The sequence below is a fragment of the Dermacentor albipictus genome, chromosome 10 (genome assembly GCF_038994185.2).
Source record: "Dermacentor albipictus isolate Rhodes 1998 colony chromosome 10, USDA_Dalb.pri_finalv2, whole genome shotgun sequence".
Classification (NCBI taxonomy): domain Eukaryota; kingdom Metazoa; phylum Arthropoda; class Arachnida; order Ixodida; family Ixodidae; genus Dermacentor; species Dermacentor albipictus.
In genome coordinates, this window is record NC_091830.1 from 6651777 (window position 1) to 6671536 (window position 19760).

At 41.9% G+C, this 19760-nt stretch overlaps 2 protein-coding genes across 3 annotated transcripts; one reads left to right on the forward strand and one right to left on the reverse strand.

Moving 5' to 3' along the window:
* Positions 1-228: 228 nt before the first annotated feature.
* Vha26 (V-type proton ATPase subunit Vha26) lies at positions 229-8235 on the reverse strand. Its single transcript, XM_070526811.1, has 5 exons — positions 8031-8235; positions 7896-7961; positions 5743-5852; positions 4663-4846; positions 229-844 (listed from the first exon to the last, which is right to left on the reverse strand). The coding sequence occupies exons 1-5, from the start codon at positions 8061-8063 to the stop codon at positions 569-571; spliced, it is 669 nt and encodes a 222-aa protein (XP_070382912.1). The 5' UTR covers positions 8064-8235; the 3' UTR covers positions 229-568.
* Positions 8236-8718: 483 nt separating this feature from the next.
* LOC139050667 (uncharacterized) lies at positions 8719-19752 on the forward strand. 2 transcript variants are annotated; one of them, XM_070527262.1, is made up of 6 exons: positions 8719-8929; positions 12850-13037; positions 14593-14663; positions 16663-17006; positions 18162-18219; positions 19559-19752. In XM_070527262.1, the coding sequence occupies exons 1-6, from the start codon at positions 8886-8888 to the stop codon at positions 19625-19627; spliced, it is 774 nt and encodes a 257-aa protein (XP_070383363.1). In that variant the 5' UTR covers positions 8719-8885; the 3' UTR covers positions 19628-19752. The 2 variants fall into 2 exon arrangements, with proteins under 2 accessions (XP_070383363.1, XP_070383364.1); XM_070527263.1 differs by lacking the exon at positions 8719-8929 and adding an exon at positions 8969-9069.
* Positions 19753-19760: the final 8 nt, after the last annotated feature.

The window sequence follows — 19760 nt, forward strand, 5'->3', positions numbered from 1 at the left end:
TTAGGCAAAGTGAGAACTCCACATTATTTGCCGAGAAATTCATGTGAACTCAAAGATGGGTGTCTGTTCAAGTTTAAATTTGCTGAAGAGGAGTCAAAGTCCAGCATTGAAGAGCATACGAAAATGGCCTTGGAAGTCAATGTCCTAAACACAATTTGATATATTCTGATACACGTACGTGCGAGACCCCAGCTAGCTGTATTTGGCAAGCAGCGACAACAGCGTTGATGCTCTTTTCGCAGCAAGGAATTTGCACTGCTGCGACATTTTATTGAAACGAAGCTACAACAAAAGAAATATGTAGACACATCAATTCGTAGCAATATGGATAACAGGAAACATGTCGATACGCTAATTTGCAACAATACAGAAACCGTAATAGGGTTTAAAGATGCGTTGAGCAGACCACGATGCAGCGGCAGCCAGCACAAAGCATCACTCAGATGCTGCATGCAGCTCGAGCAATACCGAAGGTGCACGAGCGGGACTCTCGGGGCCACGCCATATACACTACACTAATACAGTCCTGACTACACGGGACACGACCGCTTAAGCCCCAGAGGCGAGCCTAGTCACTAAACTTGCGGTTGGGGTTTCTCCCAAAGAGCGCTGTGCGGACCTGTGGCAGCAGCTGGTGAAAGATCATGTCCAGCCGCGACTCAAGAGTGTTGCAGACACGGATGCGGCCCCGCTTAGACACCAACTCGACTCCACCACAAATGCCTTCAGAGAGATTTCCTTCAACGGACAGCTGCACTGTCTGGCCCGTCACTGCATGGTACTTCCGTGCGACAGCATCTGTGTCGATGAGTTTCTTATCCTTTGGTCGACAGCACACAGTCACCTGCAAAACCCAAGCAAAAGATATGCCATCACAGAGCTCTGTTCCTTCTTTTGGCCAGCTCGGCTGTTCCTTTCTTTCCTTGTTGCACTGTACCAGCTTGAAAATGAAATACCAAATTGCCCCATCCTCAACATTAGTGGCAATCAACCCTTCTGTAACATAAAGGAGGCAAATGCAGCCTCAGTTACCTGGTTCAGGGTGCTTTTTTCAACATCACTGCTAAAGTAATGCTCTTGATATGCAATGCTTTGAAAAACAATATAGGTTGTGTGACATGGGGCATATTAGCAAAAAAATTTTCTTTAAAGACACTGGCATTTGTGACAAATATTGATTCTACAGCATTGTGTGTAATTATGTATAACTTGTTGTGCAGGGGCTCCAGATGTGTATATTGAGTGTAGGGGCAGAGGCTGGGGAGGCACGGGGGGGGGGGGGGGGGGGGGGTTATTTCACTTACACAAACAGTTTTTTTTACAGCAGCGCTCGTATACGCTAGGTTCTGGCAGTTTGTGTGCGTAGGCAAAAAAGATGCCAGACAGCCCAGAGCTAAAAGAGCTAAAGCAAAATCATATTGCTGGGTATGCCCCAGCTGCATTTAATTGCGAGAAGTGTCCAAACGCATTAGTATGGATCCAAACGCATTGCTGCTTAGTATGGATTGCGGTTTGATGTCAGAGGCTCTACAGACAAACCACATAACTTTGTCTCAGTTCCTTTCCACCCATGCAATGGCTAGGCTGCATGCAGTGAAGACTGCGGAAGAACAGCGGATCTACGAAGAACAGACATGAACAGAAGCAGGAATGTGTGTGGTGACGGCGGGTGGCACGTATAATGGACAAAGATCGCACTACAAATGCGAAGCACATGCACCCTTTGGTTGGATCACCCCTACCAACTCCATTCGATTAGTAATTGTGGGTGATTTCAACATAGACGTGTCTAGGCCAGATGGAAAGTTCAGCAATCAATGTTACACAAACATCAGTGTGCCCACAACACGTGATCAGTCGTGTATAGACCTCACATTCGCCAAGAACCTTTCCAGCGTTGCCACAGAGCCACTGGACGTATATCATAATGATCATAAAGCGATAGTCACCTTGGTGAACAAATAATAAATCCAATAAAAGCAAACAAAAGAAGGCTAAAAATTAAAAAAAAGCATCAAGTATGCAATTGAAAAAAAAAATGTGAGAAAATAAAACTAATCTTATTTTCAATCAACATATTTATTAACATATTTATCACCATATTACAGCTCGGCTGGTCATTCATTTTCACAAAGTGGAATAACTGTGATTTTGTTCTTGTTAACACAATGCTTAATGGCTATATTAAAGTGCGGTCAGCACTGAGAGGGCAGTGACTGGTTGCAATTGAATCTGTGGGGGTGCTCAGCCCACCCTGCCTCCCTAGTTCCGATGCCCCAGCATTCTTGTGTCCGAAACCTGTGTACCCCAGACATCCACAGACTGTTTCAATGAGAACGTTTCGAGTGAGAAAATTACTCTCGAGTGTGGTACATGTTCTTCTGTATTATTTAATTATTACCTAAGTAGGTATATTTTACTTTTTTATCCTATATTATTAACTAAGTGAAATAGGGTAGCTGTTGCCAGCAAACGGCAACAACAACTCGTATGGTTATTGTTATCTCAATAAAAAAAATAGCTATTTGGTGAAACTTCAATTCTTCCCTGTACATTGAACAGCTTTAATGGAGTCTATTCCTGTGTGTATAATTGACAGCAGCAAAATAATTCCAACTTTTCACACCTCCTGTGCCCTAATACCTTCTGTGGTCACAAGAGACGAGTCTCATTGGCATACCTTTCACTCTTTCCTTAGCACAAGAAACATGCTCATTTTCAATGTCTATGTTTTAGTGTTCTGTTTCAGGTCATACTAGTCGCAACATATACCATCATACGTAAAATTATAACCTCATAACGTGTGTTTTGCATGAATCTATATAACAGGCCAAGTAAGGAAAGAGATAAAATGACATGGAAATGTATGATCCAGGAGAATGTACAATCGAAATGACACTTTTATTATGTCCATTTGCACGCACATACCCAACGAAAACAATATAAGCTAAGAACATATCAAACAGGTTCTATTATATTACCTTAAAGTTCTGTAAGAACAACTGGCCCTAGGGCTGTATCTACCGAAGAAAATTTTACACTGTGAATAATCCTTCAGCCACTGTGGGAAAAGTGCAGCACACAAATGTTTCTATGATTTGACCTGAATTCATTAAAAATGCACAATGCAGCTTCTATTATTGCTCATTGTGGTTCAGTTACATAATATGCTAGTCTCACAACATCAGACAGCTAGCCTCGACGAACCTTCTCTGACACCACTCCTTTCCTTCGAGGCGCACCTGCGTGTTGACCTTTGGGAAGTAGGCCTTACATGGTTGCCAAACCTTCCGAGGCATTGTTTCACTTGTGGTAGCTCTTGAGGCTCACTCACACTAGGCCAACACGACATTGATTTCGGTTTGCCGACTGTGAGCAGCAGCATTTTTTCCTTCATGTCAGCACCTCTGTCATACTGTACCGTTGCTGAGCTCTCCGCCGACCATTGGCAGATTGTCGGCGTCGGTACAGTGCAACACAGGTGCCGACACAAAGGAAAAAGCGCTGTCACCGACAATCGGCAGACCTAAATCAGTGCCGTGTTGGCCTAGTGTGAGTGAGCCTTTAGTGATGCCCTGGTCACAACCAACCCTTGCCACCTGCTTTCCACTACAACCTCCCCCCATACTCTCTATGTACTCGACAGCTAAAAATTACGGCTTGCCTATGATCACATGGTAAAAGCCTATTTACCATGAGCCTTATTTTTTATGTTTTTGCGATTATAGTTGAAGATTGTCATGTGATGATCCCTCCTAGCCTTTTTCCTCCCTTCATACAATGTTTCTTTAGAGCAGTTAAGTGTTATCCATTCACAGCAGGTTTACTATATATGCATAATAAACCTTTTTCAGGCATAAGTCAAGCTGAGCTCACCATGCATGCACTTGCAAAAAAAGAAACGATGAGCCCAACTCATCCAGCACTCCCTCAAGACTATCTAAGCTCGTCCTATGCTCTGTGGTGGTTGTGGTAGAAGATGTAAGGTGCTTGAGACTGAAGTTGTGTGTGTGTGTGTGTGTGTGTGTATATATGTATGTATATATATATATATATATATATATATATATATATATATATTTTATTGTATTGCCAGCTGTCTATTTCAAAAGGGCATCATCCAAATGAACAATTTCAGTAGTGTTGTAAAGAAGAAAGACTCTGAGAGCTGAGCTTCTTTGAGCAAGAGTGATATTCTAATAGTTTGCTGTGTTGAAACATGTAAATAAGGCCGAAACATGCAGTGAAGCCAACCTTTGCTACAGTTAAAAACTTTTTTTTTTCCCTAATAAGCTTTCCCTTTCTGCACAAACATTTACCCTGTTCTTGCTCTATGCCAGCAACTTAATTGTTTGCATGCACACAAAAACATTCCATCTTTTTTTGCAAGGTTTTTTCTTTTTCATTCTTTTAACATTTTTAAAGGCTTAAGAATCCACAAGATTATTCTAAACCAGAAAGACGAAGCCATACCAGTGGTGCACGCAGACACCTGCGCCAATTTTTTCCCTAGTGCATTTAAGTGTTCATGAAGTGGACCACACTGGGCCTCTGATTTGTTGTCCTGAATGGCCCAGGACTGTCCGAGAAGCTGCATAAGACTGCACCTCTAACAGTCTTGGTGTTGTCTACGCAAGGCTAGACTCGCTCCAATGCACCCACCTCTGTCTCGAGCAGCCGCAGCAGTGACTGCAGGATGAGCTTCTCAAGCACCTCCCGATATCGCGGCTCATCGTTGGTGATGTCGCCAAGATGACGGCGAGCCTCCTCGAGCACCTTATGGATGTGTCCCTCGCCCTCCTTCAGGACCTTCAGGCGTGCCTGATTCAGCATGTTGGAGCTCTGGCTGCACATCCACAGGTTACCATTACTATTAGCACATATGCTGCCTGTTCAGGGAGGAATTAAACGATTTTCTAGAAAGCAGGGCAGTGGAGATGAGAATGTCCATCTACTTTTTCAGCAGCACATTAGTAGTGACAAACAGCAAATATGTGGTGATCACTGAGTAGCTCATAATTTATCCACATTTCATTAATTAGCTTCTAATTATTTTACTTCAGATTTTTTTAATTATTACAATAGATGTGTACATATTTAAAGCAATGCTTTATACAGGGGGAGGTCCCAAATTGTGACTATGCAGGGACCACCTATGCTGTTCGGAACAGGCACGCGAACGAAGTGCAACAAAAAAAAAAAGTTGGCTTTAGCACTGTGCTATATGGCAACAAGGGCAAGTGCTGAGAAAGAGACTATATTGGTCTAAGTGCTAATTTTGGCAAAAAATGCAATGCGACAGAAAGATAAGTCACAATTTGAAATTGTGGAACATATATTGTTGTAGGACATATTGGAATTGCAGAAACGAAGCCAATCTCGCAGACCCACAAGCTGCAATAGCCCACAGACTTTTTAGCTACTGCATGTGCATGCTATCTGGTAGCACAGGCTAGCAGCTAAGCTAGGCAGCTACACTACCACTTTTGAAGTCAAGCCACTGCAGTAGGCTCCTATCATATGGGTCAAATTTCCTTAGCAACATTAAGAGGCACACAAGTCTTGTGCATGTTAATTAGGCAACGTAAAGGCCCATCTATTTGTCAAGCTTACATAACTGTCATGCTTTAGAAATAGAAATGCTTTCATTCCAGTGGCATGATCCCTTACAATGCCAAACAAGTATCACACTATCGCAAGCCTTAGCCCATAATGACAGCAAGGCAAAAGGATTGCACTCACATCTTTCGCTGCAGTTCTACTTGTTTCTCCTTGCGCGAGTAGTAGTCCATGATCTTGAGCCGCTGCTCAGCAACCAGGCGACCTTTCTCAATGTTGAACTCTTCCTCAGCCTGTGATTGGGGCAAGGCAAAATTTACAAACTTGAACAAGTTGACAAAAAGTAAGGTCAAAGTGCAAGGTTACCAAATTGACCTTGCTTATATATGTTAAACTACCTACACTGTGACCTCTGTTTTGGAGCCCCTAACTAGTTTGTATATTGGGGCAATTCTGAAAAGTGTGATGCATGTTATGTTTTGTGGTCTGGCCTACCTCCCTAAAGATAATCATCATCAGCCTATATTAATGCATAAAGGGCAGGGCCTCACCCAAAAATCTCGGGCTACCACTGTCCTGTGTCAAATAAACCCACGTGCAAACTTCCTATCTCCCATGACTCCATCTAATCCTTTGCTACCCCCAACTTCTAAGTCCCTTCCATTTCTGTTACTCTAATTAGAGCATTGGTTATCTACAATACACCCTGCCCATGTTTGCTTTTTTCTCTTAATTTGAAGCTGTAACATCCCATCTAACCCTAATGTTTGTTCTCTAATACTGCAGTCTACACCTTCAAATGATACACCTATCATTTTACTGCTACAGATATCTGCACAATTTAAGACATTGTGATGTATTACATGCGACAAGAAGCCATTCACTTGGCATTATTTATTTATTTATTGGTTACCTGCATCGCCCCGTAGGGCATTGCAGCAGGGAGGTTACAGGCTTGAATGAATACATGAACAAATTATTTCAATGCGTGGAAAAAAGCATCATTTTCTGTGATGTATACAATGCTCGATGGCAAACTGTTCCAATCTCAAACAGTTCTAACAAAAAAGGAGTAACGGAAGACGTCACCCCTACAAGAAAATTCCCTGACCTTCAAACAGTGGTCAAGTCGCTTAGATATGTAGTGTGGTGCCTGGATATATTGTTCACGGTTTATACCTGTTTTAGAATAATAAATATAGTGGAAAATTTTTAATCTGATACACCTTCTACGATCCTTCAGCTCAAGCTTGCCATTTAAGTTTAAGTTTGCTTTCTGTCATGCTAAGCTGCCAGCTATAGTTACCAAGAACAAATCTAACTGCCCTATTTTGGATTGTTTATCATCTATTTATAAGCTCAGATCTGTGTGGGTCCCAACAATCACATCCATATTCAAGTATTGAACTTACATGACTGAAATACAACTGCATCTTTGAGATATCGGTAAATGACTAAAATTGCGCCGCAAGAATCCCAAAACTGATGCTGCCTTATTTCCAATATAGATAACATGCTTGTTCTATCGTACATCAGAAGTAAAAAACAGTTACTGTGAAATGCAGAGTACTTGAAAAGCTAGCTTTATTTGGAGAGCGGGGCATGGCTGAAGTCTCTTAACTTTTCAGAAAGCGCTAATTTCATTGCTATAACTTAAAACGCGAAACTGCACTTTACGTCATAATTACACGGTATTTTATTACGGGCAAAAAAAAAAACACACATAAGCGGCGAATTGCACGTATTCGATAATACCGACAGATTCAAAGGGGTTCAGCTAAGCAAGGACTTCGGAGAAGTCGTACTTCTGCATCCACTACGGACGCAGCGTTTATATTAGTGTATTTACTTAGTACCACTGGACAGAGCGATGGCTTCTTTTATTTAGAGGAAAAAGATCTAGATTAAGTGCAATTGGGCGCCAGACGACATGCGATACTTCGCGTTATCATGCAACCTCGGTTCTTGCGGTCTTGCGAATGTGAGCTTTGAAAAAACAGTTATTCCAAGAGGCATTAGATGGGCGGTGCATAATCTTGACTACAGCAAGATTTGCGGCGCGGCCATACAGCCCGGTAACCTGTTATGTATGGACTTCGAACAAAATAATCCTTGAAAAACGCTGTCAGTTCTGTCGAAAACAGACGAGACGGCAACTGACACGAGCTAACGTGACACTAAATCACAAAAGCTTTTGTGTGTGTGTGCGTTTAGTGTCACAAAGCGAAGGTAGAACAAGCACGAGCTCGAGCACTCGATGGGACCATTAAGGCCGGATGTCACGCGCCTCACCACGGCAGCGCGAGCAGACTCCCGCGCGCGTGCCAAATATTTACCTTTGCGTCCACTTCTTCCACTTTTTCGTTTGCCTCTTGTTCAATGAACGCCATCATGTGCTTGATCTGAAAGGTAAACGAAAGCACAAGACAATCACACTGGCCCAGGCGAAAACTTTCCCAACACGTTTCTACCTGTTTCTTAACGTCAGAGTCGCTGAGAGCCATGGTTGAGGAATTAGTTGACGGGTGCTGTTACTCCAAATCACGCGGTACACTTTTCCGCCGCAAATTTTCGACCACTGCACCGTTTAAGACAGCTTTGTATGTTACGAGGTGAAGACGCTGCAGCTGCGGGCGGTCGATGCAGACGCTGTCATGTGACGCTGCCGAACGTAACCGACGTGATGATGATGATGATGATAAGCGTAGGGAGTGATGTATTACTTGAAGCATTATGTTAGTAAGCGCTGCAACACGTACGGCACGTACTAATGCATTTGCATCACAGTACTAAACAGTGCACTGTATCTCTAGCTACAGCGGGAGAAATTAGATTTTTTCGGTGTACTAAATTATGTGATAATGTTCCGTTTTCGCCACACACGCAGTTACAAATAGCGCAGTGTCATCCATACCTGACCTATTTTGTTTTAATAGTTTAGAGCAAAACTAAAAGCAAACGTCTAATATTTTTAATAAATATAGGTTTGTGAAGCCACCTTTGTGCGAAATAAATTAATGATTAATTTTATAGCATACTGACAGTGTAGTACAAAAAGCCATTTATTTGTCAAATTATGCAACTCTTGCGGTAGAAACTCCGTACCGCGGCGCTGCGGATTTTTTCGCGCCTGTCGTCTGCTAATATTTTGGGAGACCATGACCGTCGTACTGTTAAGTGTCAAGCACATTAGTCAGTCAACCTTTGTAACTCGCTATGTTGTGTTCAGTCAATGCACTCCTGCAATGCAGGCAACGCTCCTTATGTATGGAAGTTACAAAAAGCAGTGTCCGCATCTCAGGTTACATAAGCGATGACCTGTTACCATGACTACCACAGGCGCTGCAGATCGTGGCGTAGCGGTATTGCGGTAAGTACAGCTGTGTTTGTCTCATCAAATGCAATGACGCATCAAAGTTTTTTCTGTAAAAAACAGATTCGTTATGGCGGTCTGTGCGGGCCATTATTTACCGCGGTGGAATGTAATATGCGCGATTAAAGCCAATAATCGTAAGCTGTCAACTACCCATGCGAACACATCCAGTCATCATGAATCACAGAAGGAAAAGCATGAACTAAGAATACTAAACGTAAATGCGCGAAGTATTGTAAATAAAGCAGAACGCCTCGAATGCTTAACAATACTACACAATCTTCACGTTATTGCCGTAACAGAAACGTGACTGCACGAATATATTCACAGTGAAGAAGTATTTCCTAGGGCATATAATGTGCTCCACAGGGACAGGACAAACAGAGGCGGAGGTGTGGCATTACTCATAAAGGACACATTGCAATATGAACCCTTCCCCCTTATATGTGATCACGAAAGCGTACGGCGCAAAAAAAAAAAAAAAGACTGATATGACATATTAATAGAATCAGAATTAATAGAGCTCCGGCTGATGTACGCGATTGATTTGTAATACTTCTATGACCACTATATGCATATTTTTCTTTGATGATCTTCGTGACTTCTTGAGTAATGTATATGATGTGCGAAATTATGTATGTACGGTATAAATGCGTATATTTGAATGAAAGAATGTGATGCTGCCTCTGCCCAAATGAGGGATGGGGGACTTGTCAAGCTGTTCAATGGACAGCTTTTTTTCCTCCACCCCTCCATATGTATCTTACAAGATCTGTACCTTACAAGATGGAAAATAAACTTTCATTTCATTTATAGACCTCCAGCAAACCCTGTCGAATACCTCCAAAAGACTGATGAGCAGTTAAGTGCTCTAACGAACAACAGAAGCAGAATTATACTTATAGAATGCTTTAATTTACTCAGTGTAGATTAGGACGCACGAGTTCCCAGGCCTATGGGAAAGTCTCACGGTGACTTGATATGTTAGAGATTATGACAAAGTATAGTCTCATTCAGACGGTGAAGAAACCCGCATGAAATTGAGGGAACTGTAGTTCGCTGTTGGATTTAATATTTTTGTCTGTGGGAACTTTTGGTTATAGAATAGATATTCACAAAGGAATGTCGGACCCTAATAGTGTACTTGCTACTATATTAATGTTAACGAGGAATACGTCTCAAAACAGAAGGTGGTAAACATCTACAATTTCAATGCAGCTGCATGACACTTCAGTTATTGACTATTTGGAATCTGCCTTTGATATAATGCCACAAAATGGTGGCATTGAGAACCTGTGGCAATAGGTCGTGTTAACTGTGAGGCATTGTTTGCAGAAATTTGTACCACTGAAAAAAAAAAAGTGGTCTCGAAAAGAGAATCCATGGATTACTCGAGATACCATCCATTTAAAACAACGTGCTCGTAAAAACAAACCCATACATGACCGCGTATAGTTGCTACTCTCATTGCGCAAGTGCAAAAAAATAACTGAAGGAAGCCAAAACGCATTTCCTTTCTACAACATTGGCATAGTATATGATGAGCGCTCCCCAAAAGATTTGGAGGTATCTCTCTGGCTCTAATCCAATAATAAACGGAGTACAAATAAACAGTGCTTTATGCTGTGAACCGAAATCAATCGCTGAAGCATTTAATAATTTTTTTGTGTCTGTACTTAGTTCAAAACAAGCGTCAGGCAGGCAGCAATGTGATGGCATTGTCATGTCGCGAGAAGATGTAATTTCATTACTTCTCCATTTGTAGCATCGTTATGTGACAGCACTGTACTGAGTGACTGGCTGTTAGCGAGAGTTGTGCCTGTTTTTAAATCTGGCGATAAATTGGACATTTCCAATTATCCTTCTATATCTATCACATGTTCTGAATGTAAAATATTACAGCATATAATATCTAAATATGTCGTAGAATACATTGAAAGTAATCAGCTTTTTTATAGCAAGAAGCATGGCTTCCGTAGCCGTCTCTCAACAACAACACAACTTTTTGAAATTACTCATGCTTTTGCTTCAGCCATAAACTTGAGAGAACAAATTGATGTTATCACAATAGATCCGTCCAAGGCATTCGACAGAGTATGTTGTGTGAAAGTTTTACACAAACTGCATGAGTTTGGTATTGATTAACAAATTATCAATTGGATCCAGGCTTATTTAATTAACAGAGAACAGCTTGTAGTAATAGATGAAGAATGCTCTTCAACTTCATCAGTATCATCCGGGGTTCCACAAGGGTCTGTTCTGGGTCCTATATTGTTTTTATTATATATCAAGGATATCGCGAAGAATATACATCCTCTGGTCAAAATGCGATTGTTTGTGGGTGATATTGTGTTATATTGTTGCGTAAGAAGCCTGCAAGACCAGGTCCTGTTAAATGACTCTCTGAAAGTTTATATGACTGATGTGTAAAATGGAACATGCAAATCAATTATGAAAAGTCCGCTTCTATGATAGTGTCAAACGAGAAGACGCCATTTGTGTTCCCATACATAATCAACTACACAGAAATAAAACATTCCAGTACATTAAGATATTTAGGTATTACGATTTCTCATGAGATGAACTGGAGTGACCATGTACAAAATATATGTGGAACAGCCCAATGAAAACTAGAATTCCTACGGCGAAAGCTAAAAAATGCACCATCGGATGTGAAACTAAAAGCATATAAATCAATAGTAAGGCCAACTCTGGAATATGGAAGTATAATTTGGGATCCAAATCAGAAATATCTCGTTGACAAACTTGAACATGTTCATAGATTGGCAGTGAGGTTTGCATTTTCCTGTTACTGAAGAATACAGGCAGTGCCAGAACTTCTTGCATGTGCAGAGCTACCAGCTTTGGCTGTTCACAGAAATAATTGCTAGGCTTAAGTATCTTTACCAGCTCTATCACTATAGATTGAATTTGGATTCCAGCTTGTACTTGCAACTGCCCGATGACGATCATCACGTACTAATGATCCCTTTACAGTAATGTTGGTAACATACCAAGAGTTGACGTCTATGAATATTTGTTTCTGCCTAAAATAATATAGAATGGAATAACCTTGACCGACGCATATTTGATAATGCTTGTTCACTAGAAACTCTTGAAAGAGTTCGAACTGTGCTGTATTGATTGAATGCACCCTTCCCACCCTGTAACAGCCCAGAAGGGCTAACAGTATTTGAAATAAATAAATAAATAAATAAATAAATAAATAAATAACATATTTTTAAACCAGTTTTCTGCTGTGCACAAGTACGTTTTAAGCAAAATATGAACGTCGCTATATAACAACAGTGTGTGCATGTACTCCGCTGTATAAACTGATAAAAGTTTTTTACTACACGAGCAGTAATATCAGCAAAGCAGTTGGTGCGGTGCTTCTACAAACAGAAAAATAAATAAATAAAATACTCTAATATGTCGATGCAGAATTACGAACTTATCTAAACTAGTCAGATTATGGTGAATTTAATTTTGCAGGTATCCGCTATTCGGCGTTAAGCTATGGTGGCTAGAAAATTGCAAAGGCAATTTGAATTGTATATATTGAATAACATCTGTTTGACAAGGTCGACACGTGGCATGCAGAATTAATTTATTTCTCCAGATGTAGGAACGTTTGCCGTTATTTTAGTAAGTGTCCATTGTCTAGCTGTCTACAGTTAATTCAAACCCTGCAAGAAATTTCATGCGATGTATAACGAAATACCAGCGCTATATCCAATATTCGTTACGAGCATGTATTCGTTACATACTGATATTGGCATGAAACATTCCAGACTTACTCAGTATAACTGATAATTAGTTTTTTATATCCCTGTTCCTAATCGAGGTTCGTCTGCTGCATCATGCATGTATAAATTTGTGCACGGCTAAAGGCTGCTATGACTGTTGTGTTGCAGGTGGTTGCGATTTAGGTGGCACGTACAGGCAGGCAAGTATATGTGGCGGCATCAGAATCAGCAACCCCTAGCCACAGCATGTGGTGGACGACAGACAGCTTCCTTGGCCGTCAGAGGTCGATGTTTCGAGCAGCGACTGGCAGCCCGGCACATGATGCTACACTGGTTGGCAACCCAGCAAGCCAGTGGTATACTTAATCTCTTTCAACCGGAACGTCAAGTGTATGTGGTATACTCCACAACTGACAGTTCAATATTAGGATGCCAACCAAAAAAAGGTGTCAGTGATTAATAGGTTGACATTTCGGCTTCCATGTAAACCTCGGCCTTGTTCACAAAACACGCGTCTTACGAGGTTTCCATTGTAGAAGCTGGAAAGTGTTGAACTTATAATCTGACTACACTTTTTTTACGTGCCATATGCTACCTACTATTTTCTTTCGATGTCAATTTATTACCTGACTAGACAAGATATCAAACAATAGATTTAAGATTAGCAATAAGCTATGCGACAAATCCCCAGATTATGAGACTAGCATTATTTCATTATTTTAGCAGGTTTACCTCTGTGAAACTTAATGGCAGCGCACATTTTGTCTAGCTGTGAACGTGTGTATATATGTATATATATGTGTGTGCAGCAATGTGAAGTCATTCAGTATACCCACCTCCTTAGAGCATAAAGACTACAGCTAGCGTGAAAGTCGTGCCCACTATAATTAAAAGTAATTGTAACAAAGTTGGATTTTACACAAAAATACATTTGCTAGATCCAATATTCTTGTAACCATACACATGTCAGTGGGAAACACTTTAGATTTCCTTATATCAAGGTTTCACTGTACAATGTATGCTGTTTACCAAAGATGAACTGCATGGCCCATGAATGCGTGAGCACTTGCATAAACATTTGTTTCCTGTGGATGCATCCTGCATGGCGAGCTGTCCCAGCAGAGCCAATGTAAATGGAAATATTGACAAGCTAGATTGTCACTCATTTTTGGTTTACAGTGATTAATCTTTGCACTAGCTATGTAGCAACCACATTGCATATTAGCTTTCTACTGTGTATGTACATATATGCCAACAGCCACCCACAGTGAATGGCCAGTGATAACGGTATGTTTATTTATTTGGACAGAGAGCATTGTGCACTGAAGATTTATGGGCATAGTTTCATTTTAAAATTGCTCAGCAGAGCAGATGCATATTGCACAGATGTGCATGTTTTCCCTTTCAGTCAATCTTCACCACAATACATGTGCTGTATCATACTCAAGCAGCCCTGTACTGCGAGGCTGTTTATACAGTCAAAGCTTGTTTGCTAGTGTTATGTCAATAAGCGACAATACATATTTACACAGTCTGGCATTTGTTAGTTTGTGCTGTTTTTCCTCCATGGTCTGCAATTACAGACTAAAAGCTATAAAATACACACCAGTCTGCTAACTTTTTTTTATTATTACCAATAATGCAAATTTTGAATTCTGTGAAAGTATAAAACAAAACATAAACTACAGAGTAAGCATTGTGTGTTCTACTTATGCACCACAAAACACAGCTTATGTTCTATCTATTCACAGTTTAACAAGGATGAATAAATTACCCCTAGCCAGAGAACCAGCCATTAAAAACTGAATTCGCCATGTAATAGTGTCCATCTGCTCTTTTGGATTGTCAACATGCCAGATGTACAAAGTGAATTGCTTTCTGTAACACATGGCTCTTAATTCCTTTGCCCAGCTGCTGTGGACACAGGTCGACAATACACTCGGCCTAGCAAGCTTGCGAAGCCGGCTGCATGTAAACCAGAGGCAAGTCTTTGTAATGTTGCACATTCTTTTTAAGTGGAAATTCGCCTTCACATTATGTTCACCATACATGTCGAACACTCTTGCATGATTCTTTCACTCAGCGGCCATGTGTAGTCTATCTTTTGCAATGTTTGCACAACTGTAACGCCTCTTCAGTTTTCTCTTGTAAACATGGTATGTGCATGCTTCCTAGTTATGAAACTTGATTGACACACTTTCCAATAATGCTGTATTTATACTGGTCTGATGCATAGCTGTTGTTCTGTCTACAAGGGACTTAAAGCCGCAAGAATAGGTCGAAATTATGCCACACAATACCAAAATTAGAGGTAGTTTCTTGCTTGCCTGTCCTACCCTCCAACAGGTTCACTTTCCTCCTCGCCAGGTACAGTGCCTCACAAACTCTTTGCAGAGCAGCAAAAGCTATCAGTTCTGTCAGCCCAGGACTTAAAGCCTCCTTCCACTAGGGGGACATTCTCACAGTCCGGCAACCTGTACAGCGCATGCATACTATATATATATATATGTAGGTCATAGGAACCACGCATAGGTACATAGGTCACAGAACCACGCAGTAAATAAAATAAGTAGTGCCTCGCATTTGCGACTATTGGTAATAAAATCACCTCCAGCACTTGTCGAATGGGTGCCGCAGTTCTACAGTTGGCCTGCCGAAAGGGAGCCAAGCCGCTCATTAAAATATGGTGGACTGGGGGAGGGGAGGCGCTGAACACCCCCCCTGCCCCGGAACCTTAAGCACTGCATCAGCCCATAATCAAGAGGACTCCTCCGTTCTCTACCTTCGATCACTGCCCGCACGATGCTGACTGAATGAAAACTTCGAGGAAGGTTCAGTGGAGCACAATTTGCAAGTCCTTTATCAAAACATGCAGCCAGTTTATGTCTTATTGGCACTCCCATGCTTTGTTCATCAACCAATTGACAGCTTTTGCCCTGATGGATGGAGTAACTTTATAGAAAGGTCCTGCGAGCTACGGGGCGCAAGGTCCCATAGAGCGGGCTACTCCCACGTTGGGACCGGGAGTTGTAACTCCCTGGCCACATCGTGGGCTCGCTGGACAGCCCAGAGCTGCTCCGCCAGGTCTGTGCTGCGTAATGCTTCTTGTAGCCTGGCGGAGTCTTGATCCTTGTTTGCGTGATGGGTTAACATGGATGTTAAAAATTCTAGAAGCTAGAGAACAAGTAAAGGACAGTGCAGAAAAGAGCAAGGAATGAAAAATGCTAGGTGTAAAGTTAAGAGACAGGAAAGAAGCGGTGTAGATCAAAGAGCTAACGGGGATAGCCAATATTCTGGTGACCATTAAGAGAAGGAAATGGGCCATGTAATGCATAGGGGAGATAATTGATGGACCATTACAGTTACAGAATGGGTGCCAAGGGAAGGAAAGTGCAGTCAAGGGCGGCAGAAAATTAGGTGGAATGGTGAAATTAGGAAATTTGCAGGCACAAGTTGGAATCAGTGCAAGATAGGGGTAATTGGAGATTGCTGGGAAGGGCCTTTGTCCTGCAGCAGACAAAAAATAGGCTGATGATGATGATGATCCTGTTGACATCGCAGGCACAACTCAGTTGATGTCACGACGTTCGAAGGAGGGACTGAAAAAGACGGTAGAGGAACGCAGAGCTGTTTTCCAAATTTGTGGCCTCCCCATGGCACGAAGCCCTGTCATGTTCACTAAAGTTGATTGTCACATCATCCTGTACGTGGTGCAAGTGTTTATTTAAGATCTGTTTAAAATGTCAGAAGTGGTTTAGCGCTCCTTTGAAAATCCTGACTGATGCTCAGTCCACGTATCTACTGGCTTGCCCAGGTTCATGAGCAAAGGCCTGTTGCTATTGCAATGCATTAACTGTAGCAGCTAGAACTTCCTTGTGTCTTCCTCTGTAGCCTATCCTTGTGCTGTGAACATGAGCGGACGAGGTGGTGTGTTTCCTTCACATATGCATTCGGACACACTGGAAATTGGAACTTGCACAGGTCCGTGAGCAAAGGCACGGAAAGCAGGTCAACATCACTTCTTCAACTATAGCTGCCAAGCTGTCAAACCTGCTCAGCCACTGCCGTCCTATGGGAGTGGCACCAACGCAAGAAGGCCGATCAAGTGTCGCACCCCTGGCAGAGTCACGCCTGGCACAGATGCCGTGGTGCTACCAAGGTCCCCTGCGACGTGCGGAGCCAACTAGCCCAGAGACAATGCAAGATGATCAACCGGACCTCGAAGAAGAAGACCACAGTGGCACTTTGGAAAGGGGCACTCCATACCTGGACTTCCTGGCACGGCTGACTGAACACCTCGTTAACCAATCGGACCTCTCTGATGAGTAAGCGTGTGTGCATATCCAGCTGCATCCACAGTAGAAAGGACGCAGTGCGAGATAGCTCCCAGTGATAATTGTGTATGCACATGCTCAAATCAATCAATCAATCAATCAAATTGCTTTTCCTTTTGAAATGAAAAGCATGGGGCAGCCACTAAAAGCTCATTTGACAAACACTTTGACAAGGTCAATGTCCCTATATTGGCAGCAATGGTGCATCATGGAATCACGACACCTACACATACAAGGTTACTGACCACTTCAGAAAAAAAAAGAACAGGTCCATAAGGAACGTCTTCCATGCACAATGAAACACAGGCAATAAGATCAAACAATATAGAAGAATAAGAAGGAACTGCAGCACGTAAAACACTTGAACAATACTATCATCACCACAAAGAGTCACTAACATGACCGGATGAGAAAAATATATGCTTTCCATGGCAGGTGGCTGAGGTCAATACAGATAATGGCACATAGACGAAAAAGAAAAAGTGGGCACCGAACTGTTGTACATTTTTTTATCTCTGGTTGAATTGGCAGGCTGGTTGCTCTAATCACTGAATTTTAGTCACGGGCCTCTGAGGGATCCATCTCAAACATTGGCTGCCTAAGCATATACATGCAGCAGACCAGTAGTTGATTGCAATGTTCTCACTGCAGTGCATCTTATCCACAGAGTGCCGTTTCTGCCACTCATACATGCGTGCACACTTAGCAAAGCTGAAATGAGAGAAATCTTCAGTATTGGCAAAGACTGTTGCATGTCCTTCTGCTTAATACAGTTGAACCTCGTTATAATAAAGTTGCGTCCCACATGAAACTTTTCTTTATATCCAATATTTGTTATAAGCATATATTTGCTACATGCCAATATAGGTCAGAAATATTTTAGATTTACTTCGTTATATCAGTGTTCATTATATTGAGATTAGACTTGTGTACATTTTGCAGATGCCAGATAAGAGAAAATGTTTTCATAGGTAGTCAACAAATTTAAAGGATGCAGCTCATGCTTTGGCAGCTGAACACAGCGACTGTTAGCCTTTACCAATTTCACGCAGTGCAATATAAAATTCTGTAAGAATCATCACTTGAGTGCTGTCAAAGCCTTTTTTTCTCCCCTTACTTTTACACAGTGCATGGTTCTCTGTGCAGAGTCCTCCATGGTGTCTGTGAAAGGTACATTACCAGGGAAGCTGCTCAACTTGACCAGGTGAGCTACTTGACCAGCTATATGCCATGAACACAGCATGTGAAGCAGATACCTAAAGCTATTATTAGGCTATGCAGGAGTCTGTTGTGGATGGACTTTGGACAAGTTTTGATTGTCTAGCGTTCCGTAATGTGCACCACAATGTCAATACAGCTTTCTTTACTGCACTTCATAACCATTCTAAGGCGGTCACTTTGGCCACGAATCAAGCACTCACATGCTCAGTTCCAAAACACCATAGTAAAAGAGCCACCACAGTAAGTAGAAAGTTAAGCTCGTATATATGTACTGGCGGACCCAAACTTCAACCACGAGCTACTAGTGATATTTCACTTAGGCTAAATTGGTCATAGACGAGTGCTATTGAAACAATCTTTTCAAAGCTGCAGGGCTGGTAATTTTCTTACTAGCAGCCTTTAAACAGCACCTAAGCAGATGATGCTTGCACATGGTGGTTACCGGATATGACGTAAATCCCAGCACGCCTCCAAGATTTCTCAGCACGCCACGAACACCAACCACCTTATCTTGGGGGACATACTGAAGAGTGGCGCCAATTCCTAACATTCTCGGTCATATGCAACTTACGACAAGCGGCAACGTCGGCATTTCTTCAATTTCAGTAAAAAAACATTTACTCTTATCTTTTCGTAAAGCAACTTTGGCAAAACTGCACAGCTAGTAATTTTCTAATTTTCTCATTATGAATTGAAACCTGGGCAGACGACACAGGCACCTAGTGGTTAGCGAACATAATGTGAATCCCAGACCACAGCCTCCAAGATTATCATCAGGCCACAGCTATGTGCTACTTGATCTCAAAGGTCATGGCAACAAGCCACATTGGTTCTTAACATTCCGAGTTCCATGTTATCTCGAGCAAGCGGGGATATCATTTCTTTCTTCAGCTTCATTATTAAAACCGTTTGTTTTCAATAGCTTTTCATGACACATCCGCTCATATTTCAAACAAAATTTTGCACAGAGGCTGCTTATATCTACACTATCCGAAGCTAGGCATTTTATGCAGCCCAAACTTTGTTTGAGTTGGTCTTTAAGAACTTCGCACACCTTATATAAGCTTCTGAAGTATGAAAACAGCTAAGCCAAATGGTAGTTCGTGCATACAAGTGAATTTGTTTTTACAGCAAATCAGACAGAGCTTGGTGCTGTTGCAGACAGTATGGCAGAGGTAGTTCCTGGCATGCTTCTTGTGCCTGTGCAGTACATATGCATTGGTGCTGCCAAAACCTGCAAGGCTTGAATCTAGAGGCACAAGCTTGTATGCTTCCACTAACATCCGTCACCCCTGTACAAGACATGGTATTCCTCTGTGCAGGAGATCCTATGGAACCTGGTGTGGGAGCTGTTTCCAGAGTTGTATCAGTGGAAACACCCATTGTCCTGAAATGTCAAGAGCAACGCCATAGGTCAGCGAAAGGTTCAGCAGCACTGCAGGGGCTTGGTTGTCCAGAATGATACATTTATTCCTTGTGGAGCTGCAGAGTTCTGGCAATTCCCATCACAAAGTCGGGAATGTT

Coding starts and splice junctions, on each gene's coding strand:
- Vha26 (XM_070526811.1), bottom strand. CDS start 8,063: ATGGCTCTCAGCGACTCTGACGTTAAGAAACAG. Junction 5,853..7,895: donor TGGAAGAAGTGGACGCAAAG/GTAAATATTTGG, acceptor CCCCAATCACAG/GCTGAGGAAGAGTTCAACAT. Junction 4,847..5,742: donor GTAGAACTGCAGCGAAAGAT/GTGAGTGCAATC, acceptor GTGGATGTGCAG/CCAGAGCTCCAACATGCTGA.
- LOC139050667 (XM_070527262.1), top strand. CDS start 8,886: ATGACTACCACAGGCGCTGCAGATCGTGGCGTAGCGGTATTGCG. Junction 14,664..16,662: donor CGGCTGCATGTAAACCAGAG/GCAAGTCTTTGT, acceptor GAACTTGCACAG/GTCCGTGAGCAAAGGCACGG. Junction 17,007..18,161: donor CAATCGGACCTCTCTGATGA/GTAAGCGTGTGT, acceptor TTCTCTGTGCAG/AGTCCTCCATGGTGTCTGTG.